Raw genomic sequence first — 27,708 nt, forward strand, 5'->3', positions numbered from 1 at the left:
CTCCCTTTTTTTATTTTTTATTTTTAATTTTAAAAGGGGAAGTTTATAAATATCTTTAGCCAGCAAAGCATGATGTGTGCAAAGCAGCAGCCCTGCTGTCATTTCTGCCCATGACCCTTCACAGCTGGGTAAGAGTCAGCCCCAAGGGGCAGGAATCCTGGAGCCAGCACAAGGGAACTCTCCTGGGGCAGAGAGGAGCACAGTGCTGCTCCTTCCAGGGGGAGCACAGCCCTAAAAGACCTTTCACAGACGGCCAAGTTCAACTGTGATTTGCACCAAGGAGCACAGAGGCAGTCTGCACAGATCTGTATAACCAGCAACTTGTCCCACAGATTGCCACCACACACCCCTTTCCCCACTGCCTGGTTCTTACACAGCCCTCTGCTCCACTGGCTCCAGAGCTGTTACAAGAACTAAAACAGTTTTCCCTCTGCTTCCCTATTTAATTTCTTACTCTCTTCCAACAAACGAGTTCTCAGAGAACAGTTCCCTCAGTGGGTTTTGCTCTGATCCCCCACACACTGCACAAGCAGCCAGAGGAAAATGCCAGATTAATCAAAGGAGGAGACTGGCAGGATGCTCTGCCAGGCACCAGCAGGCTCAGAGAGTGGGAGAAGGAGAGAGAGCTGTGGGCAGACCACGACAAGGCCAAAGAGGAAATTCTTGAGAGCAGAGTTAGGGCAGGATAAAAGAAAAATCTGCAAGGAGTAAGGAGGTTTTCACTGAAACCGAGATGTGACCAACCCATGGAACCAAGCACTGGCTGAGCCTGAATGGGGAGGACCAAAAAGGACAGGAACTTTTGTAAAACATGTGCAAAAAATTCAGTCTGTACACCATTAATGATTTAAGTCCCACAGGGATCAGAAGACTGGGAGAGACCGAAGAAATTTTGTGATAATGTCAAAATGAAAACGACCATTTTCAAATATGTCAGTGTATTTTAGCACTGAGCAAGCACAAGGGGACAAGCTGCTGGCCCTCCAACACTGACATTGCTGTTCAAAAAGGGAAACACTTCAATAACTGCCAACTGAAAACACACAAGATTCCTAAAAGCTTCATGGTTGACCCCTTTTCTAGCATTTGTCAATTCCATTGTGGTTTTCCTCTCACCACCCAAAAAAATCTGGTGGAAGAAAAGTTTTCCACTGGAAGATTGTTTTCTATCAGCTCCAGACTCCAAGGATTACTGCACCATTTTAATGTGATTCAGCAACATGAAAACAGCTCTGAGCATAAGGGGGCACACACAGAACCAGCCACTGAAGATGTGATGCCCTAGGCTGCATTGAAACCACTCGAGCTACAAATGGGCCAGTCCTTCACAAACCTCACCCTACAAAGAATGCATTTATTATCTGACCTCTGCAATATCCTGTGGAGGGAGCTGTACAATTTAACAAAGAGCTTTTGACTATCTGCTTGTTTTAGAAGGACACCCCTGTGTCCTTGTGTGTCCCTGGCTCTCATGCTCTGGGAATGCTGAAATCATATTCCCTGCCAGCCACCTCACTATCCCATGGACCTGTGGATCTGCTGGAGTGAGTCCAGAGGAGGCCACTAAGCTGGAACACATTTGCTCTGGAGACAGGCTGAGAAAGTTGGGGCTGTTCAGGCTGGAGAGGAGAAGGCTCTGGAGAGACCTCAGAGCCCCTTCCAGGGCCTAAAGGAGCTCCAGGAGAGCTGGAGAGGGACTGGGGACAAGGGATGGAGGGACAGGACACATGGAATGGCTTCCCACTGCCAGAGAGCAGCGATGGATGGGATTTTGGGCAGGAATTGTTCCTTGTGATGCTGGTGAGGCCCTGGCACAGGGTGCCCAGAGCAGCTGTGGCTGTCCCATCCCTGGCAGTGTCCAAGGCCAGGCTGGACAGGGCTTCGAGCAGCCTGGGACAGTGGAAGGTGTCCCTGACCATGGCAGGGGGTGGGACAGGGTGGGCTTTAAGAACCCTTCTACCCCAAACCAGTGTAGGATTCTGGGATCCTATCCCCTTCCTGGCTGCACTGCCCTTTTACCTGTGGTATTTTGAGAAATGTGACTTGTCCTACATCCTCCCTATTTTTCCTGAGCAAATCCATCTCCTGAGAACTGTCCTTGCCTTTCCACACACTCTTCTGATGATCAGCCACATCTCGGACTGGTCAGATGTTTCCAGGAGATCTTCACTGGCATCCCCTGGTACTCCCTGAACACACTGTATCTCAGCCCAAATTCTCCTTTTACCTTGTACCACAAATCAAGCTGTTTATTGCACTTTCTTGGAAGCTCTGGAGCTGCTTGTGGCATGTGGCTGGCTGCCCACTTACCCAGAAATAATCACAGTAGCTCCACTCTGAAGGTTTCAGCAACTGCTGCTCTGGCATTACGTCAGGGTGGGGGAAAGTCACACAGTTAATCTGTTAAAAAAAAAAAAAAAGAAAAAAAAAAGGAGAGTTAGACAATAATGGAATTTAGCTGTTAATGAGAAATATGTAAATAAAAAGTTATATCCATGTGCTTCCCATCAGAAAATCCGCAGTGAATGCATGCCAGTGAAGAAAAATTGGTTGTTGCATGGAAACAGCAGCTAAGTATTCCCAGAATGACACTCCCTGCAAGCAGGAGTGTTGGCTCAGAGGGAAATAAACTACCCATTTCACAGGAGGAAAACCTACTGCATTGGGAAAGCACCACGCAGGGAGTTCTCCCAGATCCCTAAAAACTGTGGTAAAAAACCTGATATGAAACACCCTGAGCACAGAAACACAGTGAGCACCAGAGAGCACTGCAGGGTGCAAAACACCCTTGGCTATGCCAGTCTCCTGGCATGACAAAAAAAAGGAATTATTTTTTCAGTGCACAGCCCTTCAGTCTATCTCTAAGACCTTTTCAGATGGAAGTGATGCCTTGTAAAAAGGAGCAGGAGCTCTCTGGAGTCAGTGAACCTTCAGTGTGCAGAGGCCACAGCGATCTGTCAGACAGGACTCATCACACGGTCATTAAACAACAGCATAAAAAAGTCTAAGCGCTCATTAAGTTATCCCAGAGGAACAATACAGCCTGATAACAGCACAGTGAAGGCAATGAGCACCACAGCTACTGCAGAACACGCCGCAGAACAACCCTGGACACAGCCAAGCCTTTCAGAGGAAGCACCAGCAAGAGTCAGAGCTCACCGCCAGCTTGTGATGCTCACCCCAAATCCCTGCTGGGCAGGTACCCTAAAATCACTCCCTCTCAGGGTCATGGCAACACTAAGAGCACTTGAGGATTAACAAGGGATCAAGAGATATTGGGGATGGGAGACTCACAGATCTGTCTAGGGGTGGGGGTTTGTTTTGGATCAGCTAACACTCACAGGAAACCCACACACAAATCTGTAGGGATGGTTAGCACAGCTGCAGGGGCAGACCCAAAGGCAGGGCTTACACACAGGGAATCTGCCTTTGGGCCATTCAGAGAGGATCAGAAAGGATGTGGGTGCTGACACAGCACAAACTCACCACGCCAGAGCAGACAAAACCTTTAGCTGACATAAGGCTGCTCCTACAAACCCACAATGGCTCTGCTGCCTCTGGCCAGGCTGGAGGTTCAGCAGCTGTCCTGAACAGTGCAAGAGCTTGCTCCACATAAACCACTCTACCCAGAGCTTGCCCAAAGCAGGCTGAGGACCCTGTGCCTGTGGTGTCTTTGGCTGTCACCTCAGCTAGATCCTAAACCCTGTGTCTTGCTCTCCAGCTCCCTTCAAACCGACCTGCAGGTCAGAGATCTGGGCTTTGCAGGCAGTGGCCATGCACTGGTGACCCTGCACCTCCAACCAGAGCCAGCACCTCCAACCAGAGGCAGCATCTCCAACCAGAGCCAGCATCTCCAACCAGTGCCAGCCTCCTCTGGCCACAGGGTCCCAATCACAGACAGCACTGCAAACACCTTCCCTGTTCCCTTGTGCTCCCCATCAGAGAAGCCAAGCACCAGGAGTCACAGAACAGAACTCAGTCCAGAGCAGGATGGCCATGCTCTAACCAGCTGCACCTCCTAAGTGTATTCTGCAGCCTTTCACAGAAGTCTGGGCATCACAGAATCACAGAGGATCTTGAGTTGGGTCATTGCATCGTGGCACTGCACAGCAGGATAGGGAGCTGATTTGCAGTGGGGAGCACAGGAGTTGTATCCTGCAGCTTAAAAATCTGCAAAGAGAAACAGCATGGGAAATTCCCATTCCCTGTTAAAGGCAGTGCCTGATTCACAAAAACTCAATCTGTGTCAGCTGGAAGCGGCTGATTAGAGACGTGACAGTGAGTCTCAATGTCCTGAAGCAATAACTACAGAGTCACTGGAAATGCCAAGGCTGGACTGGTGACAGTGTCCCACTGCAGTGGACAGAACTCCAGGAATGCAGCAGGAAGTGGAACAGTGAATATGTACATCAGCAGGTGATAAAAGTAGGGTTAATTCATATGTTTCTCCAAGTTTTAGGAATAAATCCAAATATTCTTCACTTCTCCAAAGACCGAATTATCTGGAAATGACGCTGAATTGTCTGGAAAGAGTCATGAGGCCATTTGGGTCTAGTAACACTTTTAAAAGGAAATTGGTGCCAGAATTAAAAAATCGAAAATGGAGAAGCTTTTACAATCTTAAATAAAAATAAAAATGATTATGGTAAACAGAACTTTACAGAACTTACTGCTTTTTACACTAAGTCCCACCAGGGGACATAAAATTTTCAAAACTCTAGAAATATTACTAAAAATTACATATGACTACATAGGTAATCCTGTGATCTTTCCTTCTTTTTATTACCCCAGATTTCTTATACTTAAATGAGAGCTTTTGGAGTGGTATTTCCTGGTATTTCCAGAACCTCTCAGGATTTCCCAGCAGGGGGGAACACCAGGCTGGCACTGAGCAGCAGCAGCCTGATGTACTGGCATTCCCCCTCCCAATCTTTCCTCTGAAATGCTCCTTTTCTTGCTTCTAAAAGCAAAGAGAGCCGAAAAAAAACCCCCACTCTGCTTCACCAGCTTGGTCCCACTGATGAGCTGAGTGATGCTAAGGACAGCCAAAACATCTCATGCTGATGTCCCCACGTTTGACAGCATTAAACAGCTCCATCAGCCCCATGAACAATGACACAAACACACTGCCCTCACTAATTTTGAGAGACCACACTGTTCTCACATGCCTGAGAGCTGCCTAGGCTCCATACAAGTTCCAAATCCAAACCTGTGGCAGTGGGGATATCTTAACAATGCTGACTTGCCAGCAAGGCCTAATAAAAAGCCTGCAGAAGGTGACTATTACAGCTGTAATTGCCAGTAAGAAACAAAACAAATTAAAACATGTCTCTCAGATAATGATGGAATCATGGAACATAAAGAGAAAACAAGGTGTGATGACCTGCATTGCATTCCCACAAGCTCCACTGGGACAGCTGAGGTGATAATCAGCCTCACCATGATATTAAGTTCTTATGCAGCCTCTTCATCAAAATAATGGCTGTTGTCAGCTTGCAACAAAGCGAAATTAATAACAAGACACCAGCAGGGCAAAACCCCAAGGAAGAGCTGAGCAAACATGCCAGAGGACAGCAGCTTGTCTTTCCAGCTGCCACTGGCCACGAGTGGCACCAGAAAACCTGTTTGAGAGCCACTGGATCATAGAGGACAGAAGGTACAGAGTCACAGAAGGAAAAAACACGGTGACAAACAAAGCTTTTTGGTGGAGGACACACACGGAGGGGATCAGAGAAGCAGCACAAATCGATGCTTTTCTCTTGACAAGCTGTGTGCCAAACCCAATGGATTAAAATACTTTTGTCTGTGCACTGATCATGAGAAAATGCAATTATACTCCTAACAGCTGAATATTCCAGCTCCTATTTCCCATGAGTACATTGGCAGTCATGGCAAAATGAGCTGTTTATGTTGTAGGTGACTTTTAATTACATCTGAGACACAAAAGGGTGACAGAAGAGGGGCAGACCCAGGGGCCAGGTGAATGCACAGGATTTGCACAGGAGCAACAAACTTTGTTTGGTTGGACGTGCACATTAATCTCCTGGATTTCAGAGTCTCTAACAGGCTTTGAAGTCACTGCCACCACTCACCAGCAACTGAGACATTGCCAGGCAACATGAATAAAACAAGAATAATTTGATCAAAGCTTAGATAATCAACTACATGTTTATTACATCAGGCGCAATATAAATAAATGAGCAGAGAGTGGGCAAACTCACTGTGCCATGCTAAAGCGACTAAAGCAGGGCAACATTTTTGCTTATTTCTTCAGCTTAAAAATGCCCATTATTTTTCTGATTCCTACATTCACAGCACCTTAAAGACCTTAAACAGAATAGATGTGCCAGACTGCCTCGCTGGAGTATCTTCTTTACAATTTCGAGCTGAGACAAGCGGAGACCCAAAAAGTACAACATCCAACTCCACTAAGTGAGTTCATGTGGCACAGGGAACTATTTGGGTAAAAAAGCCAAATGCAAAGGCTGGAGAAGATCTCAGAAGAATTTGGGCAGCCTGAACTCTCCCCAGACAGGGAAGCCCAGAAATGCCTAGGCTATGTCTGGGTAGCTTCAAGTCCATGAATTTGCCCTGGGTTTTAGCTCTGGCAGGGTGATGCTGCAGCTATGGTACCATAGAAGGGAAGAACAGATCATTCAAGTACTCTCTGTTAACAAATCTATTGATTCCTTCCTATATCAAAGGGAAGATTCTGCCAAAAGTGTGCAGGAGCTCTTTGTACTTGGTCCATCTGTAGAAAGGTTCAGAGATTATTCAGGCCCCTGCCAAACCAGTGCTTTTCTGACAATATTTACCACCCAGCCAACCTCAGGGCAGAGGGGGGGACTGTGCTGTGCTCATCACAACCCTGTAGTGTGTCACACTGGGTCAGACACAGAGCACAGCGGCAGGAAATCCCAAGTTCCTGTGCACAGGCTGCCCATCTTCCCATCCGCAGCACATGTTCATTGACGTGGCCAGCACATGCAATCCAAACACCAGCGTTTTCCAAGTCCTGCACTGTCCTAATGAGGCACTAGAGAATTTTTAAGAAAGAAACCCATGCTCAGAAATATGTGATAATCAGGCAGCTTTCCTGCTCTTCCATGTAAGACACAGCTCTGTTCCTCAGGTGATATCCCTCTGAACAGTCTCCATTTAACTCTCCCCCACATATTGTAAATGATCTCCAGCTTCCACAGATAACTCGTGGTCAGAGGCTGCAGGAATCAGCCAGCAAACCATCCAGCCTTAAAACACTAAGTGCACCTTGGAACTCACTGTAAAACCAGCACAGACCACAGACCTGCAGTTTCATAACAGCCTCTGATACACCTAACTGGAGTTTCTCTCCCAAAGAAGATGGAAGACCACGTCAGTAACATTCACTGAGCAAAGAGAAAACACCAGATTATTCTTGTTGGTTGCACACAGATGGGAAATACTCCAGCTCCACCTGCCTTCAGGGTTTCCAGAAGCTGTGCTACTTAATGCTACTTGGATGCAGAGGAGGCAGATGCATCCTGAGGAAGATGCTCCCACTCCTCTGCTGAAGGCAATGACGCAGCATCAGCTTGGCTGGACATCACCTGATATCTGCAGCTTCTGTGCCACAGGATTTCAGTTTGAAGGGAGGTTTCCTGGACCAAAAGCCTTGAAGGAAATCACAGAACCCCCCCTCTGCAAGAAGAGGTTCTGCCTGAGCACAGCTACAGACCAAGGAAAAGCATCTGACAGCAAGCTAAGGACATGCCCTGCAGCTCTGCTAACCAGAACATCCCCACGTCAGCTTGAGTGGCACTGAGCAAACACAACCTCCTAGGAGACAGCAGAAACACTTACACTGTTTTACAGTTTACACTCCATATGAGATTTATTTTTCACAATGCTGCCTCGATGGAGGCAATGGCTTGGAGCAAACAGCTGTTAAAATTAGCTTATTTTTTTGTCTGATTCATCCTACTTGAAAGCTCTGGGCTTCTGCTGGAGAAATGCACCCCCAGTGACCCTGACATAACACACAGCTTCTTGCTTTGCAGATGTTACCTGATGGCACGTGGGCCAGCAAATATGAGAGAACAGCCTGAGTCCTCAGCCCTGTAAGCAGCAGGGATTTCAGAAAAGCAAACCCAGTGCCAGCCACGCTGTGTGACCATGTCTAGTCCCCCCTGGACATAATGTTCAGCCCATGATTCACCTCAACCTCCCAATCTGAGTAGGCAGGGGCTACATTCAAGGGCTGGGACATGTCTCCTGCCCCACCACAGCCCTGGAACGGCTGATTTTCCCAGACATCTGCATAAATGTCTGAACACACAGATTTATACTTGCTTCAAAGCACACTGCACTTTCAATATACCAATTAGCAATACTAACATTGGTAACAACCCATTTTAATAACTAAAATCACTGATTGAAGTGGTTTTTTTTCAAAAACTGTTAAAAGATTTCCCCCTCCTGCCCCAGAACACTACCTGCATGGCAGTGGCTGACCCACATCTCAGTCAGAGAAACCTCCATGTGCTTCCTTGGAGCCCGGGTCTCTGTCACCAGCAACACAACCCACTAATGAATAAATCTGCAGGCTGCACATGACAATGCAGACAACAGTCTCCTCCTCGTAGTAACATTAAGAATGTATAATATTAAATTATTCCTTTTGTTCTCAGGGACTTGATACCCTGCCAATACTTGCAGCTGCAAGCATGGTTATTGCCTATCCTTTATTGCTGAAAATTAATTTATCTGTTCGTTTCTTCTGATTTCCACTTAAATAAAACTTTCTATTATTAGCCACTTTCATTCATCTGATTTGATTTCCTTTCTGTTTTTAATCATCTGTCCTGAACTGAAGGGCCCATAAGTGCTAATTGTGTTCCAGATGAGGTCACCAAGCACACAAATGATATTAATGTCTGTAAACTGAGATACATCATACAACTGAGAACCTTTCCATTCGTAACACAGAATCACAGAATGGCTTAGGCTGGAAGGAACATTAAAGCCCACTTTGTTCCACCCCCCTGCCATGGGCAGGGACACCTTCCCTATCCCAGGTTGCTCCAAGCTCTATCCAGCCTGGCCTGGGACACATCCAGGGATCCAGGGGAAGGCACAGCTTCTCAGGGCACCTGTGCCAGGGTCTCCCCACCCTCATAGGGAACAATTTCCTCCTACTATCTAATCTAAATCTGCTTCCTTTCAATTTAAAACCACTGCTCCCTGTCCTGTCACTACATGTTCTTGTAAAAAGTCTCTTCATTGAGTCAGTTATACTTAATTATAAAGACTAAAAGTAAATGTAAATTTAGCTTCACACTGAAATATAAATCCTTTGCCTATACTTTCCAAAAGAAAACTTTACTTGGACGCTCAGGCATAAGAAACCTTCTTGACACCTCAAATGCAGATTAGGGAAAAAAAAAGATCCTGCTCTGTCTGCCTCTAACTCTTCAGTACTTCTCCCAGTATAGAGGCTGTTGTTGAGAAGAGATGATCAGAAGAGGAAGTTTTTTCAGGACACCTGGTTCACAGTCCGAGGCACCTCCTAAAGCACCGTTCCCTCCCGCTCATCCTGGAACCACCACTATTATCCCACGGACTCCAGCGCAGGGCAGAGATCCCAAACCCTCCGTGGCTTTACCGGCGTTTGAACACCAAAACGCCGGGCGGGGAGGATGCTGCGGCACGGGGCGTGCAGCACGGAATCCCCGCGGTTCCTTAGCCCCATTGTCCGGTGTCCAGCACGGAATCCCCGCGGTTCCTTAGCCCCATTGCCCATTGCTCAGCACGGAATCCCCGCGGTTCTCAGCTCCACTGTCCGGTGTCCAGCACGGAATCCCCGGGGTTCCCAGCCCCATTGCCCAGCACGGAATCCCCGCGGTTCTTCAGCTCCACTGTCCGGTGCCCAACACGGAATCCCCGAGGTTCCTCAGCCCCATTGCCCATTGCCCAGCACGGAATCCCCGCAGTTCCCAGCCCCATTGCCCGGTGTCCAGCACGGAATCCCCGCGGTCCCCAGCCCCGGTCCCCCAGCCCCGGTCCCCCGGCGGTCCCCCAGCCCCGGTGTCCCCGCAGTCCCCCAGCCCCGGTGTCCCCGCAGTCCCCCAGCCCCGGTGTCCCCGCGGTCCCCCAGCCCCGGTGTCCCCGCGGTCCTCCAGCCCCGGTGTCCCCGCGGTCCCCCAGCCCCGGTCCCCCCGCGGTCCCCCAGCCCCGGTGTCCCCGCAGTCCCCCAGCCCCGGTGTCCCGCACTCACCGTCAGGCTGCTCTCCTTGCTCTGTCTCCGCGGCGCCGCCGGGGAGCCCGGGCTCTGCGGAGGGAAGCGGAGCGCATCATCGCGGCCGCTCTCGGAGCCCAGCATGGCTGCGCGGGGCGGGGAGAGGCGGGTCCCATGGCACGGCTCGGCTCGGCTCGGCTCGGCAGGCAGGATGGAGGGAGGGGAGCCGCGGGAGGCCCCGGCTCTGCTCCGCCTCTCTCGCCTCCGCCGCGCCGAGCGCGGGGCCGTGGGACGGTGGCACCCGCTGGCGGGGGTGGGAAGAGTGTGCCACTCCGTGGGATGGTGGTGTCACACCCCCTGAGGACGGGGACAGGAGTGTCCCACGGGCTGGCACTTTGTACCGCTGGGTACGAGAACCGGGACGGGGATGGTGACATGCACTGCTGGGAACAGTGGCATCAGGCAGTTCCAACCTGTCTGTGGAATGGTGGCATCATATCCCCCTGGGGACAGGGACACAAACGTGCCCCACAGTCCCCCCAGGCGGGCAGTGGCCCGTGTCCCTGCGGCAGGGTCCCTGGTGGGGCTCAGAGGCTGAGACAGCTGATCTACAGCACGTGAATCGTTCCTGGCATCATCACCGGGCTGTGCCAGGGACTCCCACCCCAAACCCCGCTGCCCGGGCACCCGGTGCTCGTCCTGGGACACGGCACCCAGCAGCAGCATCGTGCCCAGCACCACACACGTGCAGTTCTGCTGCCCGCTTGGTGGCACTTGTGACAATTTGAACGGGCAGCATTTAGCTGCTCTCTAGGAAGCCATAAACAGGGTCTGGCCCTGTGCCCAGCACAGCATAGCTCCGTGTTGTTCTCAGTTGTGGCTTTTCCCCCCACCCCCTGACCTGTTTCCAAGAAATGTGGCTGAGCTTGCTGGAGGGATCCTGCCAGCATTTGTTTGCATGGTGGCTGCTGCCCAGGTCTAAGAAAGCATCCTGGCCAAAGCCTAGGAGCTGCTCCACAGAGGGAGACAGCCCATGCCAGCGACAGACAAGGAGGCAGTCAGAGCAGAGCAGCTTAGGATGGCCCAAGACACACAAGGAGAGAGAGAGAGACAGGCCAAAAAGACTTTGAGGGTACGCAGAACAGCTTCTCGCAACCACGAGTTTATGGTCAGATGCTTTCCTCACTAAGGACTCTTCTGCAAAAGCTGCCACAGCTCCCAGGAAAAGCAGCTTCCCAAGCGGGCGTAGACACAAGCTGTTCTGAGAATTAATGCCACCAGCAGCCAGTTAGAAATTCAGAACTAATTCAAAGCAGGTTCAAAGCAGGGATGAAGCCAGGAGTTCAGTTTGGAAAAACCTGTAATAAAGGAGCAGCGGAAAGTATCACAGAGGCAATGAAGGGAATGAGAAAAGTCATGAAAGGGATTTCTGACAGGCTGATGGTTGAGTCAGCTGAGCAAAGCAGTGCACAGCACTGAAAGGCTGAGAGAGTCTGGAGAACAGAAGGCTCCAGGAAGACCTTAGTGGAAACTTTCAGTACCTGAAGTTGGCCTACAAAAAGCTGGAGAAAGATTTTGGACAAGGGATAGAGTGATAGAAAAAGGAGGAATGGCTTCCCACTGTCAGAGGGCAGGGTTAGATGGGATAGCAGAAAGGAATTGTTCCCTGTGAGGGGGGTGAGGTCCTGGCACAGGTTTCCCAGACAAGCTGTGGCTGCCTCTGTATCCCTAGCAGTGTCCAAAGCCAGGCTGGACAGGGCTTGGAGCAGCCTGGGACAGTGGGAGGTGTCCCTGCACATGGCAGGGGGTGGAACAAGATGGGCTTTAAGATCCTTCCTAACCCAAACCATTCTGTGACTCTGTCTCCTCATGTATTTCAGAAGTGAATTTCAGTAAAAAGGTGTCTGTGAATTCGGGTAAGACTCAGCACTGTGAAAACAGAGGGTGGCAGATGTTGCTACAAAGGAAGTTCTGCAGAAGTTAGTTAATCTGACTGTGTTCTGAGCCAACTACAAAAACATGGGAGTCAGATACCTCGAGAAATTAATATTTTTTTTGGCACAAGGATTCCCAAGGGACTTTTTGAAGGAAGTCACAGCCTACAAGTTTATTTGGGTTCTGAGGGAGTCACAGTAAATGTGTGGACAGGGGTGTCTGGAAATGCACTACATAAGATTCTAAAATGCTTTTGACCTAGTTTAGGTGCTCAGCTCACTGTCTCCAGCCCAGACAAATTGCTCAGAGAAACAGCAGCACAGGGAGTTAGTACAAGATGTTTGATGTTGAAGAAACAGCGAATTCAAAGAGCTGGACTGTATCATGAGAAATCTAAACCAGGAATACTGATCTAGGTGAAAGGCTGAAGGGAACTACTTAAGAGGCAGCACATGAGAAAGAGGGTCAAGGCAAAGTGAGACACTTGTCAGACAACACAAAATTTAGACCAAGAAACAGAGAATGTCAGAGAGACACCGAGAGCACCAGACAGCCCAGGTCCACATGGCAGCAGCACACCAATCAAACACACATTTCTCCAAGGGTATTCAGCACTGCAAAAGGCCTCCCCGCTTCCATACAGAAATGAAACAGAAAAGGCAGGTCTGGGACGACTGGGGGAAACGCCAGAGGGTGGGGAAGCACAACTGGAGTGTGCTCCACCAGCTGTGGCAGTCACATGGTCATATGGTGATGTTTTGGCAGGGAGCAGAGTTCCTTGGGAGGAGCTGGAAGAGGGCCCTGTGCTGCATCTGCAGACCTGTGGGGAAGACTTTCCCAGGGATATGACGTGTTGGAAGCAAAAGTGCAGAGATATTTATTGGAAATTTGGACAAAGGCAGGGGAGGCCAACTGTCCACAGGTCAGCATCCTGTAGGTTAACTCGGGGTGATGTGCTGGGTGAGGCACTGAGGAGGGGCTGTGAAAGGACAGGCCAGAGTGGATGAAGTCATTGAGAAAAAAGCTCTGGATGAATTCTTTGTGAATAATGTCTTTGGGAGGGAAAGCTGGAGCTGCAGGAAAATACAATGAGATACAGACATGGGCGGATGTGCAATGTAAAGAGAGGACTGCTGGACACAGGCCCAGGGTTCATGCTGGAGTGACAGGAAAATTCATAGGGCTGTTAATAGTGATTGAAGTGGCCTGGTGGATTTTTTCAGAAAGGAGTGATAGGACAAAAAAACCCAAAGGATCTTGGCATTTTTTACTGTTGTACCAGCTGGACACAAAGACTAACTATGCTACATGCAACAAATCAGTCTGATCTGAGAATTTCTAAAAGAAAATGACCTCTTGACTTCCTGCTCTGGGTGAATTCCTAAATTACTTAATGGAAACCCATTTATTCTTGGATCCTGCTGTTTGGCTTTTTCCCAAAAACTTACCTGGGGGTCCCCACTGGCTTTTCGGAGGCTCATGTGACCCGAGTCGAGCTGGTGTACTGGGGACCCAGAGATGTAGTAGCCATTCACTGTAAGAACAGATGGAGAGTTAGCAGCCTTGCTGCTGAGAGCAAATTAAAACCTGCACAAAAACTAATCCCATAACTGAATATGTAGATATAGATCACAGTGTTTTATGACTTAGTTGTATTTCTCATTACCCTACTGTGATTTGATTGCTGATAGATTCAGCATTTTCCTGAGTGGAGTCTGTTTTGCCCATGACCTTAGTAAGTGATTTCTCCCTGCCCTTATCCCAACCCATGGGCCTTTTGTTGTAGTTTTCACCTCCATTCACCTGAGGAGGAGAGTGACAGAGTGGTTTGCTGGGCACCTGGCATCCATTAAAAGTACTGGTCCAAGGGAGTTGAGTTCTCATGTCAAGAAGGTAAGCTTTGCAGGATGTTTATGGTTCCAGCATAACTATAAATTGCCTTTTTTTAATATACTGGGCAAGGAATAATGCTCAAAGTAGTGTTAAAACAAGACACTCAACTACATTATAAATCCTTTGGTCACAATGAAATGCACAATCTTCACACAGACTACCCACCCAGATCTGCCAATAAAGAGGGACATCAGTTCAAAAATCCCTAAGGAAAACATCCTCTAACCTGCTTTATTTACAGTCAGCTGGCAGCAATGGCCTTTACATTTAACACTTTTTATTCTAGAGTAATTTTTGCTTTGCTTTGTCGTTCTGCAGTACCCAAGAGTTCTTCAGTACAGTTACATATCTGACTCTGTTACTTGCTTCCCTGCAAGCTCAGGTCAAGACAGAGATGATATATATGGTCACCCCTGTAGCTATCACATGCTAAAACTCTTTGCTGTGCATATGGTCTGAGTGGAAGAGCATCAGCCAGCCCATGTGCATCTGCAGCTCTTTAATTTCCATGCCCTGTCTGAGAGCAGAACTGAGGAAGTGCCTGTTGGGCCCCTCTTTGCCTCTGTGCTCCCAGGAGGAGCCACCCCAGCTCTTGAGTGGACACTTCAGACACCCAGATAGAAAATGGACTGGCAGGGAAACAACAGCCCAGAAGATGTGTCAGGAGGGAAAGGCCTCACCATGTTTGCTCTGCTACACTCTCATGACCATGTAGCCTGGAGAAAAGAAGGGTCTGGGGAGACCTTAGAGCCCCTTCCAGTGTCTAACAGGGATACAGGAGAGATAGAAAGGGACATTAGGCAAGAGTCTGGACTCACAGGACCAGGGACAATGGCTTTAAGCTGTAGGAGGGTAGATTGAGATCAGAGATTAAGAGAAAATCTGTGAGGGTGGTGAAGCCCTGGCATAGGGTCCCGGAGAAGCTGTGGCTGCCCCTGGATCCCTGGAAGTGTCCAAGGCCAGGCTGGACTGGGCTTGGAGCATATTCCATAGCCGGGGATAATAGGTGTTCCTGCCCATGGCAGGTGGGTGGAACGAGATGATCTTTAAGGTCCCCTCCAACCTGAACCATTCCATGATTCTATATGTCCATCAAGTCTCCATCCCACTATATCACAGCACTTTCCTTTGCTTTGCTGAATGGCAGAGCAGATTGAGCAGGGCAGCAGTCAGGCACAGCATCAAACAGTACCTGCAGAACTCTTCTGTGACCCAGGGCTCTTTGGAGTGCCAGGCACGCTGCTCGGCCGCTCCCACGTCGTTTCTGTTGAAGGGAAACACTGTGAGGTGATGGAGGCTTCTGCACACATACCACAGTTATGACTGTTACACATAAACCACTGGCTCTGACCCTCAGTGTCCTCTGAACCAGGTTCTCACCCTGTGGGGAAGATGCCTGCACCTCCCTGCATTTCCTCTCTCCCTTCATCTCTTCCTGCTACAGCTGCCAGCTGGGATGGGTGGAGACAGAGCACACTGGAAGCTGCATCACTGGTTCTTCCAGGTCACTGCCTGGGAACACTCACCTGGTCTGCAGTGACTGCTTTTCCAGGTGCACTGAAGTCCAGCCCAGTGTGGCCACTGTCTGCAGCCCACTGTGGGCAGTGCCATGTGCCAGCCGTGGTCCTCAGCCAGGGGACAGGCACCAAGCAGTGGCAGTGCCTCTGCCCCTGCCCTCTCCATGAAAGGCAGTTGTGAGTGACCCACAGATGTCGTTTCACTCACATACAACACAAGCCATAGCACCTTTTTTCCCCAAAAAAACATTTCCCTGGAAAATTTCCTTTTTTCCCCTCAGGTCACTTTGCAGCTGGAATATTCAAATGTCTGTCACAACAGTTGTGACACTCCAAAGCCTGCTGCTGCTTTCCCTCCTCCGTTGCCTCTGTAGTTTAACCATTCTGCTCATTTTCTCAGCAAATGGAAAATTGTTTCTGACCACATGCTGAAGACAGAAGATTTAAGTGCAAAACTTTTTAGAAGTTGTGAACAGAATACAGTGGAGCGAGAGCAGCAACTTCCACGGAAGTCCAGCTAGAAAGCCCAAGGAACCATTCCTTTATGAATGCACATGTCAGTTCCAAATCAACTAAACAACACTGATTGCCATGTGGTATCAAATAAGAAAATAAGCAAGTCTCTGTAATCAAGTCTGAGGACTACTTCGGTTGCTTCATTTGAAACTGCTGTTTCCCAAATCCCAATCAACAACCATCTAATTCTGCCAAAGCCTGAATTCCTGCATCTGTGTCAGAATTCTGGATGACCATAGTCAAGTGGTGATGGAAGAGAGCCCTTGAGGATTAACAGTTTAGGGTTGGCAGTGAGCACCTCCCTCAGGGCACAAAAGGCCTCCTGTCCTGGGTCAGTGCTTATTTGGGCATCAAGCAGGATGTTAACACGCTTCAAGAACCATAAAAGGCCTATTTATATGTTTTTATAGACCTATCTATCTATATTTTATATATAGATTCATGCACATATGTATATACATATATGTATCTCTCTGCATATAGATGTCTATGTGTATATATATGCACAGAGATGTCCTCATGGATTGTGTTAGATCCCTTACTTCAGGAAAGAACTCAGGATTACAGATCCCAAATGGAAGCAGGTACCACCCTCCACACCTGTAATGTCCCTGAGATCCAAATCTGCCCCTTCCCATCCTTCCCCCCTCACCCCCTCCCCAAGCCACAGCATGCTTTTGCTTGCAAAGAAAAATACTTTGAGCTTTTTCTTCCCTTCCAAGTGCAAAACCTGATGAACAAGAAGCTTTGCTGAGTCACGGGGGAATATTTAAATTTTAGCCTGTTTTTGTGGACTGGGTAGTAAGTAAATAAATTCCATGCTAGGTCAATAAAGAAGCCCTGAGAAGTGTCTTAACTAAACAGAAGCAAAATCAAATGCAAAGAGTTGTCTTTTATAAGCCAGCTTGTCTTGGCTTACAGTCCACAGGTGCATGGTTAAATAAAGACAAATTCTGATTTACATTTACTGTAAGACAAAGGTGAACAATATAGTACCCACATGTCTTGTAGATTTTATTTTTTTTTAATTTTTGATTAATTAATAATGTAAGTTGAGATCTGTGAGAAGGGAATGTGATGCCCACTGATGCTGAGCCCCAGTACAGTCAGTGAAGAAATGTTAATTTGCCAGCAAACACCATTACTGGCTTTGATGTTAGCAGTAAAGCAAGTTAGCATCATATTTGGCTTGGGGGTTTCACACGAGCATATCTGCCCCCAGCATTTTTGCATTTTGGAGACCCTACAGAGGAATGTACCTAAAAACCTACCAAATACATATGAAATGTAATTAATTGGTTAAAGAGACATAGCTCAGTTAATCAGAGCGTGGTGCTAATAAATGAAAGTTGTGGGTTTGATCCCTGTATGGGCCATTCACTCAAGAGCTGGACTCGATGATCCTTGTGGGTCCCTTCCAACTCAGAATGTTCTGTGATTCTGTGAAAATTACCAGCTGCTTCTTGTAACTGGTCTCTGCTTTGCTGGCTGTTGTAGAGCTGCTGTGCAGTGCCTCATTCTTCCCCTCTGCCACACAGAGGACACAGACACAACTTCAGGGCAGAAAATTCACACATGAAAGAGCAGTGCCCAGTGGTTAGCAGACTTGTGAATCCAATCCAAAACATTCAGTGTCTTGACTAATTTTCCAAAATAAAATGACTTTGGAGTTAAGCAAATTGAAAAAATAATTAAAAAAAAAAAAAAGCAATGCTATAAAATGCATTGAATAGAAAAAAACATCTTTAATTGGGTAGGAAATGAACAAGAGTGTTTTAACTCCATTTATTTTGAGCATTAGGAGAAAAAAAAAAAAGTCCACTTTGTGCAGGGATTATTCTGGCAGCTCAAGTAGGGATAGGAACTACTCCGGATCAGGACTGCACTGCTGGAATGCCATCTACTGGAAGCAACTACATTTGCCAAGGTAAAACCGTGACACTACAAATTTCTCTGCAGCTTAGTCATGATTAGAAATGAGAGTGGGGATTAGAAGTGAGTGGGGGGTGACTTTTTTTACAGAGACACAGAGAAGGCTTGTTGAGACATAATGCACTGTCTGATCCAGCAAAGGCAGAGTCTTGCCTGGGAGTACCACATGGAACTTTCAATCCTGGTGCTTGGAAAATCAAAAGGCTACTTGTAACCCTGTGGTAAAACAGTGCTCATGGCTTTTAGGAACAGATTCCATATTGGCCTAGATTTTATATCCCACACACTTTTCCCCAGAGAATGTTCCAGTCAAGCTAAAGCCTTGTACTCTGGGTGCAATTTAGCACTGGGAGACCAACAGCAACAAGTTCTGTCCTCCCTTATCAGCCACGTGTTAATTAGACCATTTAGGCAGCGTGGGGAAGGAATAACCAGTAGTTTCTTTGAGAGAGATGACCCAGCAGACAATTGCAGACAATTCTTGACTGTGAAGAAGGACTGTGAAAACAAAAAAGAAGTTCTTTTTGTTCACAGCTCTGGGAGATACCCAAGGCCAGGGCTAGGAGCCATCTGGTCTAGTGGAATGTGTCCCCTGCAGGGAGCTGGCACAAGGTCCCCCCAATCCAAACCATTCCGTGGTTCTGTGGAATTCAGTTAGTGAACAGCGAGGCGGGAGAAAACCACTTGTTAAAACTGAAATGACGTAGTAAAAGGAAAAACAGTTACAAGATCCAAGCTCTACTGGCCAACGGAACCAGAGAGGGTTTTCACAGAAGTGGTGAAACATTTCCTACCAGAGGAAAAGAGGAAACCTGTGGTGTTTGGGGGAAGGAAGTTCACTTCTTTTTGGCAGAATTGACATGATGTGTCAGAGAGCCACCCACTGTGGGACGTTGTCTTAGTCAAGAAACACAACTTCTGAGAATATCCTGCAGCAGATGATTTTTGTCATCACACTGTGGCAGATGAAGAACGAATTGCTGGTCCCTCTTCCATGAAATCAGTAGCACCCTAAGGTCGAAGGCGCTGCTCTCCAGTTTGAACACACATCATCAGCCAAACCTCAGAGCTTTATGTACCAGCACAGTCCCTCATGAATGTGCTTCTGTTCCTTTTAGGAATGGATTTAGTACCTTAGCATAGGTGTCACGTGTAGATCTATTTTTGGAGCTAAATGCTCCATAGTTTCATTGTCTAAACTACAAGAATGAGGCAGATCAAGCCATGGACCTCTGGGCCTGCTTACAGTGCAGAAACCTCTCCTGTCTTAAGGAGCTGTAGCACCTGCCCTTTGTCACCCAGCTACTGGTGCTAAGTCACATCTTTATAAATAGGTTTGGAATTTATTTTGGCTTTAACAGCAATAAATCTGTGATGCTGAGCAGCTTCAAACCCAGTTTCTGCCCTGAATAACCTGAAGCTGTGCAGACTGCACAGGCCAAGGATGAAGGTGCACAGCCAGAGCTGAAGAACAGCAACAGAACATGTCCTCCTCAATGCCACAAGAAGAAACCCTGAAAACTTCTCCCAAACTGGTCCTGAATACAAGCAGAACTAAGTCTGCAGGAGGGTAGAACAGGCCCACACAGTTTTAACTCTTCCCTTTTGGATTCATTTTACTCTTGCCAATGGCAGGCAGGAAACACCTTGCAGACAGTTTGCAAACCCTCCATAACCTTTCTGTGTTTCTCCCCTGCATCTTCATAGGCTCTCAGTAAGGTTTGTGGCCTGTCCATGGCTCTCCAAAGGGTAAAGATTGGTTATCCCTGTGACTCAGAGGGAGGGCAAACCAACCCTGCTTTGGAAACAGGTTTTCCTGAACAGCACAACACTCCCTCCCCAAACCTCTCATCTGCCTGGAGCCACCACACTCTGAACCTCAATTCACCAGCCAGGATCAGAGAACTGTCAGGAGTGTCCCACCTCATGTCCCCTTTCTGGCTAAGATCTTCCCCCAGTTCGTGATGAATTAGCAAAGCTCTCATAGCACTTCATTTCTTGATACTGAGTGTGGGAGAAAAAAGCCCAAGGGAACGGCCAAGGGAGTGTTGGGGTTCGGACATGTAAGGAGGGAACATCACTCACAATGCCCTGAGACTGGTGTGAACCATCCAGAGCTTCTGAAGTAGAAGGAGTGGGTGAATAAGAGTGCAATGAAAATATTTTCTCTTCTGTTCCACAGAGGATGTGTTTCATTGGAACGAGAAGGTCTCACCTCTGCATCAGCTCACAAAACTGACTCAGACCAGCCCTGACCTCCTGCAGAACAAAGGCTGTGGACTCTTCTGATCCAACACAGCAGCTTCTTCATCTTTGTGCTCCCACATTTTGCTCCACTGAGCCCTGTAGTACTGAATCCTGCAGTACTGAATCCTGCATAGGTCACCTGTATCTGTATCAGCTCAAAATGCCAAACCACCAGCCCATGCATGTGCCTCTGAACTGCAACACTGTGACCTCAAACTCCTCCATGGGCCTCCCAGGACTGTGGCCTTTACCTCCCTCCTTATACTTAATAAAAGGAGACAAAAAAAAAGCAGGCAGAACTGACCAGTGCAAATCTCTCTGCACCTGCATCAGACATGGGAGTCAAGCACACAAGTGCTGAAAGTAGAACACCAGGCAGCACATGAACTTGTTCAGCAGGAGCTGCGGTGTCAGAACTGAAATCCACTTCCATCCCACAGTCCAATAAAAGACAGACTGAGGCTGCCAAACAGCTTTTGACCTCAGTCTGGAAAGACACACCATGGGGACAGGCACCATCCAGGAGTTCCTGAATTGTTCAGTCCACGTGCTGAATGGAGAGGTGCTTGTCACCACCTCCACAGCACGGGAAAAGCTGCTGACAGGAGCTCTCACTTGATCTTTCAAAATGATTGCTGGGATCTCTACCATGCCCCTCCTTTTGCAAACACCATGTGACAAAAGCAAGCCCTTCACTGCAGGCTTAGCAGCGATAATAATGCTATTTCCAGCACTTTCTGAGACATGCTTTGTTTTTCTAGGTTTTAGGCCACTTTTTACCATGGCAGGTTCCTATACCACCCTTTAGTTAGGGTATCCTGTATCAGAGGGAAATTGTCCCTGGAAAGTTCTAACTGTATGAGAAAAAAAATGTAATAAAAATGCTTGATATCTCTTTGGTGTCTGCATAGATGACTTACTCTTTGAGCTGCATTTATAAGTTTAGTTGGAGTAGGAGCTGACTGCAGCTGGTGAGGCATGAATAGAATCCTCAACTCAGAGACCTTTCAGGGAAATGACCACTTCCAGCCACATTTTACTAATGATGTTTGTGATGATAAGAATAGATGGGCCTTAATTAGCATCAAGATAACACGAAAGCAGAAGTCCTGCTTTCCAGGAGATAAAATGCTGTTTAGTAAATGGGAAGGACCTTACATAAAAGACAAGGAAAGGCTGGAAATAAAAACACACCACATAAGGTTGGCCTCAGCTGTGAAAGCAAGGTGGCAGTAAGCCACACAATCACTGGTATCACAAGGACATAAGTCATCTTTAATGTGATGGGCAAGGTAGCTGGAGTGCTATTGTTTGACTAATACAAGAGGTATTGCAGCTGCAGCCCATCAGAGAATTTCTTCAGCATAATGAAATATTTTCCTGCTGAATCTACCACCCACACACAATTGTAAACCCCTCCTACAGACACTGAGTAACTCGTTAACCACGTAGTGGCTGTGCATTCTGGGCACTCTTTCTTGTTTTTGGACATGGCAAGCAGGGATGTCTCCAGATCTTGCACAAGGCAGATGCCAGGCACCCAGTGAAATGTCACTGGTGCAGGCTCAACCTCCCTGTAGCAAGGCCATGCTCAGGAAACCCTGGGCACACTGAAATTGTTGTGCAGATTGTATCCAGTTCAGAGGCCCTTACAGTGCTTTCAGGATCGAACCTGCTTCCAAGGATGATAAATGTGGAGTGTTTATCTGGTGGGATATCAAGTGGAGACAGACAGGAATGTGCTGTTTGTCACCTCTGCCCACCTGTTTGTTCCAGGGTCACCCTAATTCCTTCATTACTGATTCTCCTAACATTTTTTATGGTCAGATAAGAGCCCAAAATCACAAAATAGTTTGAGTTGGAAGGACCCAGGATTATGGAGTCAGACTCTTAGGTAAATGGCCCATATGGGGATCAAACCCACAACCCTGGCATTATTAGCACCCTGCTCTGAGCACATCTCAGGGTCAAGATGTGTAACAAAGGCACATAATCCCATTGTGGAAGGACATTAACCACAGGAAACAATGGTGACAATAACAGTAATGCCTCACAAGAAGAGGGGCATCTGCTCTATTGTGAAGGCTCAGAAGAATCAAGATGTCACTTGCCCCTAAACTCCCATTTCCCTTCCCCAGGAATGCGAGTGGATACTTGCATTACCATTTCTGAATAGTTCAACCACTAAGAGCAACAAAACAATTTAACCTAAAAAAAGGCTCCTGCTCTGAGGCAGAGAAGATGCACCACCAGGCATGGTCAGAAAGACAAGCTGTTAGACAGGTCACCCAGCACCTCTGGTCTTTAGGAGGAGGGCACAGAAATACACACTGTTCATCTGTGGAGATGCTCCACTGCACCAAATCTTGTACAACTTTAGCTAGCTGACCTTCAAAGGCTGCTCCACCCCCTGCTCCCAGCCATGCACCCATCCCAGCAGATCCTGTGGTGTGGAGCCCACCCTCTGCTGCTGCCTGGTGACATTCCTGGCTGATCCTGCCCTTCCCTGGAGAGCTCCAGGGAGGGACAGTCCACGGAGGAGCAGGACCTGCCCCAAAACACAGTGAGAATATTCGGGACAGCTGCAAATGAAAAGCACAATTGAGATGTTCCTCTGAACTCATATTAAGATTCTTTGACTCAAGACAACCAGAAAAAGCAAATCAGCAGATGACAAGAGCCTGGATAGATGTGATGATTGTAAAAATTGGGGAAACACAAAGACACAAATAAAGAATGATCTCCATTGAGTTCCAGGCATCCGTCAGTTTCTACACTGATAAATATTTTTCATGTAGTTTAGGCTTTACAGACTGAAAAAACAAGCTTGACAGGGATTTGAGGAAGTCATACTGTCCCTGCTCTACCCCAGAGCAAGGCCAACGTGAATTTTCATGGTTTTGCATAACCTGCTTCAGTGACACAGACACCCAGGCAACTCTGTATTCCCACACTTCACTTCCAAGAGAGCTTGGAAAGGTTAGTAGTCCTGGTTGAAACCGAAATGTGTTCTAGTGATGAAAACTGAAATTGAAATCTAGTGATGATAGGCATTGCAAAAAGACTTCTCCTTAATGGCATTTTCTGCACTTTAAGCTTCCTTTCATGACCCTGTCCATATCTTTGCTTTCTAAGGGCAGACACCCTCAGTCTCTCAGCATTTACCCAAAGGCTATGTTTTCCACATCTTCCATCAATTTTGCTACTCTCTTCTGGGCCTTATCCAACTGACTCATATATTTCCTGAAGTGAAGAGTCCAAACAAGATAAAATATTCCAGCTGAGGCTTTATAATTTCCTTGTAAAGTTGGAGGCTTACTTCATGCCTCACAGACAACACTCCTATTTATACAATGGAAAATGCTGGCTGGTTTGTACTAGCACAACACTGCTGGCTCTCACTCAACTCCAGATCCTCCAGAGCCCCAATGTCTTCATCTGTAAACTGTTCCATTGCCTGTGTTTGCCACTTAATTATTTCTGATGAAATCTCTCATCTTAAATGCATCTTTACTGATCAGCATCCTCCTGTTCCAGGGTGGCTGTGAATTCTGAGCCTGTTCTGGGCAGGAGAGAACACCGTGTTCTCCCTCAGCTCCAGTTAAAAGTTATTGTTCGAGTAAGTGCTCTCAATGTCAACATGCCATTCATCCCTGGAAGTACTGCCCAGAATGGATTGTCGGGCAGATCACTGCAGGATTCCCTTCAGTACAAACTCCCCTTGGACAAGGGACCATTGATGACCACGCTCTGAGGATGAGCTGGCAAACAGTTTTGCAGCAGCTTATTGTGATTTAATTATGGTCCCCGCTTTGTGTTCCCTTTAGTCAGCTTTCAAACTGCCTTTGTTGCTTTTCAGACCTATTTTCCCGTCAATGAACTGCCTTCCTTCACACAGGTCACAGACCCTGCCTGATGCTGGGTAAATGTTCAGCCACAGTCCCTGCCCACAAGAAGGCCCATACCTCCTCTCACCAGAGCATTTTAATAACAGAAGTGCTAAAACTGCCACAGACTTGCCAAGGAAGCCTTTTCTTCAGAGCATTCCCCCTCAGAAAGGCAGTGGGTGCCAGCAAGGTCTCAGAGTGGGGCTCAGCCACAGCCCTGAGCTGGATGAATCCCCCCCTCTGCCCTGGGATATGTCTCCCACTGACTGGCAAGGCAACTGGTGGACCCCCAGGACAGCTGGAGTGCTGCAGTGAAGGACATGCCACTCTGAGGATGTCCCAACACAACATTTACATGAACAGACAGTGAACACAGTGCCTGGAGCACCCACACTATGCTCACCATGCTGCTGTGTGACTCTCTTCTGTCTCGTACATGAGAGACTTGTGATGGAAGGGGCAACCAAAGGGAGGCTGCATGATAGCAATGCCTCAGGAACATGTGCAAAAAGAAAGGAGCATGGATCTGTGTGCCTCAGGCTTCAAGAGACCTCACAGAGAACTGTTCAACCTAAAATTCAGCGCTAATTTGCTGCCTAACACCAGCCCTGGAGGAAAAGCCAGAGTGGAGCACTCCTGCCACTAAATTAACTGCGTTTAGTGGCAGGTCAAGACTCTATCCTTCTGGACTCTGGAAAAGTGGGATCAGAGGAGCCCTGCAGCAGGATGCTGTCATCAGGGACTCAGCAGCTGCATCCATGGATGGAGCACCCTTGGATGGATGCAGCTGGCAGGATCCCCTGGGTGCACACAGCACATGGGCAAGGCAGAGCTCCAAGGAACTGCTGGGAGGGCTCCAGCTGAGAAGAGGTGAGGATCCTGTGGGATGCCATGGAGAGGAGTCCTTCCGTCCTTCCTTCCTTCCTTCCTTCCTTCCTTCCTTCCTTCCTTCCTTCCTTCCTTCCTTCCTTCCTTCCTTCCTTCCTTCCTTCCTTCCTTCCTTCCTTCCTTCCTTCCTTCCTTCCTTCCTTCCTTCCTTCCTTCCTTCCTTCCTTCCTTCCTTCCTTCCTTCCTTCCTTCCTTCCTTCCTTCCTTCCTTCCTTCCTTCCTTCCTTCCTTCCTTCCCTCCTTCCTTCCTTCCTTCCTTCCTCTTCCTCTCCCCATAAAGAGATTCCTGGTCCCTGGGAGATCTGAAGAGTGGCTCTGACATTACACACCAAGAGTTTTGCATCAGCTGCTGTTGGTGGGTAATGATGATTAGGAGACCTTTAGTTACACAGTTCACTGAAGGCTGGAGAGCTCTGTGCAGGCCATTGAAGGCAGCAGCTTTCCACTCACTTCTGAGCTCCCATGTGCATGGATTAAACAGTGAGACCTCACTCAAATGCTGCAGTGTACTTTCATCATCTGGTAAATGCTAAACTGAGAGCAGCTTAGTAGTACATCTACACCTTGATGGAGAAGAGACCTGGCTCCTGCTGCTGAGACAGTGGTGCTAAGGAGGCCAAGAAGGACAGAGGCCAATGAAGCCCTGTGACAGAGATGTGTGCCAGCACCGTGTCCTCGTGACAAACATTGCCAGTGTTTGTCTTGGTACTCCCAGCAGCAGCTGCAGCAGTGACAGGACAAATAAGCAGTTCAGACAAGGCAGCAGTGAGCTGTCCAGTCTGTGGCAATAAACATCACCCATGCCAATGCAGCTCCACCATAGGAGAGGTGGGGACTGCAGGTTTAAGGCTTAGAGCATATTGTCTTTGACTTATCCTATGGCTCAAACCCAGAGAATACATTTTAAATGTCAGGAGCAAGTCTCACATGTCAAAAGTGACTTTATGGTGACTGCATGTCTCAGCAGGTCCAGCTCTGCAGCACAGTCAAGGAAGAAAGTGTAGCAACATGAAATTTGACCAGCATGAGCCTATGGATTGTCCTGAACTACAGGTTTTGTGGGATCAGAGGTCAAAGCCAATTAGTCAGATTAAATCAAAACAGTGTCCAGACAGCTGCTCATGCCAGGACTGGGTAAGGCTTCACCACACACTTCAGCCAAAAGGCCTGGAGGTTGCATTCTGCCTTGTCTGAAGCCTAGATGACACCACAGGTGACACTTCATGGCACAAAATCCACTTGGAGGAAGCACAGGCATTTGAGATCTGCGTCTGATCGTGCAATATAGCCCAACCAGAGCAAAAACACTCTCAAGCAATATCACCCAGCCACAGTCTCTATGTAGGCTAGAAGACTCTGGGGCAGCAGCATATTGTAGCTGAGCAGGTTAGATAAACTGAGCTTGCCAGGAACACCAGCTGGAGGGTAGTCAGAGTGCCCCTGCACATGCTGCAGGAGATTTGTTGTCCCACAACATGCTACAGCCCTCACGGAACAATGGGAGGCTCAGAAATGCAGGGTTCTTGAGTCCAGCATGGGAAAAAAACTAAGCCTAACTTCAAACCAAGTGGGCTTAGAATTAGTCCAGTGAAGAGATTCTCATCTAAACAGAACTTGAATAAGTGAACCCTAAAGCAATGCTCAGAACACAGAAACCCCACTTCTACCTCCTCTTACATGCTGTTATTCTGTGAACTACACAACACTGCAATAGTTGAGAGCACAACTATAGGTTCTTGGGCATTCTCCTGAGAAAGACTGGCTGGAAGTGACCTCTGCAAGTCTTCAGCCCAGCTACTCTGAGCAGGATCACTGCTAACAACAGATCAGCCACACCTCTGTCCAGCCAGTTTCTGAGAGTTTCCAAGGACAGAGATTCCCCTGCCTCCCTGGTCAGCCTGTGCCAAAGTTATCCTCCCTTCCTAGAGGAATCAGAAATCTCCTGATTTCTGGCCTCAGCTCCCAAGCAGGATATGGCAATTGGCCCTTGTTACATTACTTGTCACTTTTGTGATGGCAGTACATAACTACCTGACATTATGGAGAAATTTAGTCCCAGTCCCCCACCTTTCTGAGGCAGGGTCCCTGTGACAAGAGCTCTTATCACAAAAGAAACAGGCTCTGCCTCTTACAGGTTTTTACCTGGCCTCAACCCAGTGAGTATGGGTCCATCACAGGGATGGCTCAGAACTGAGTGCAATCCCTCCTCCCCTACATTTGAACTGCAGTGGGGATGGGTATCTAACTCCTGCTGATCTCCCCAGGGAATGGTGCCCATCAGCCAGAGCAAACTGTGCTTGAAAATGGAGGCAGAGTTAAATGGAAATGCAGCTTCTGGAGGGAGCATCCTGTAAGATGTGAGTGCATCAAACTCCAGTAAAAATGACTTGGCAAAGTTCTGAGCCAAAAGCTTCTGAAATAAAACCCATCAGCCCCTGAACAGAGCACGAGGAGCTGCCCATGGCTCTCCTTTGTGAGTGAAATAAAGGAATGCCAGAGGTCACTCCTGATGGCTGCAACTTCCCTGTGAACAGGGTTAGCTCCTGCTGTCCTCTCCTTCCTGTCACTCTGGCATTCTTTTTGCTAAAGAAATGTGGATTTGCTGGTCACAAGACCCTGTTTTGCAATGCTGCTGTGAGCTCATGATGAGAAGAGCAGGTCGACACAGAGTCTCAGG

The 27,708-nt window shown here is 47.9% G+C and overlaps 1 protein-coding gene across 2 annotated transcripts in view; it reads right to left on the reverse strand.

Moving 5' to 3' along the window:
* Positions 1-27,708, reverse strand: part of GAS7 (growth arrest specific 7) — a 76,111-nt gene that overhangs the window by 16,808 nt on the left and 31,595 nt on the right. For both annotated transcript variants that reach the window (XM_066332126.1, XM_066332125.1), the window contains exons 3-6: positions 15,237-15,308; positions 13,600-13,685; positions 10,256-10,309; positions 2,311-2,400 (exon numbers count right to left, since the gene is read on the reverse strand). In XM_066332126.1, coding sequence (XP_066188223.1) covers positions 2,311-2,400; positions 10,256-10,309; positions 13,600-13,685; positions 15,237-15,308 — 302 coding nt within the window. The remainder of the gene's footprint in view (positions 1-2,310; positions 2,401-10,255; positions 10,310-13,599; positions 13,686-15,236; positions 15,309-27,708) is intronic.

Source organism: Sylvia atricapilla, chromosome 18 (assembly GCF_009819655.1).
Source record: "Sylvia atricapilla isolate bSylAtr1 chromosome 18, bSylAtr1.pri, whole genome shotgun sequence".
NCBI classification, from domain to species: Eukaryota; Metazoa; Chordata; class Aves; order Passeriformes; family Sylviidae; genus Sylvia; species Sylvia atricapilla.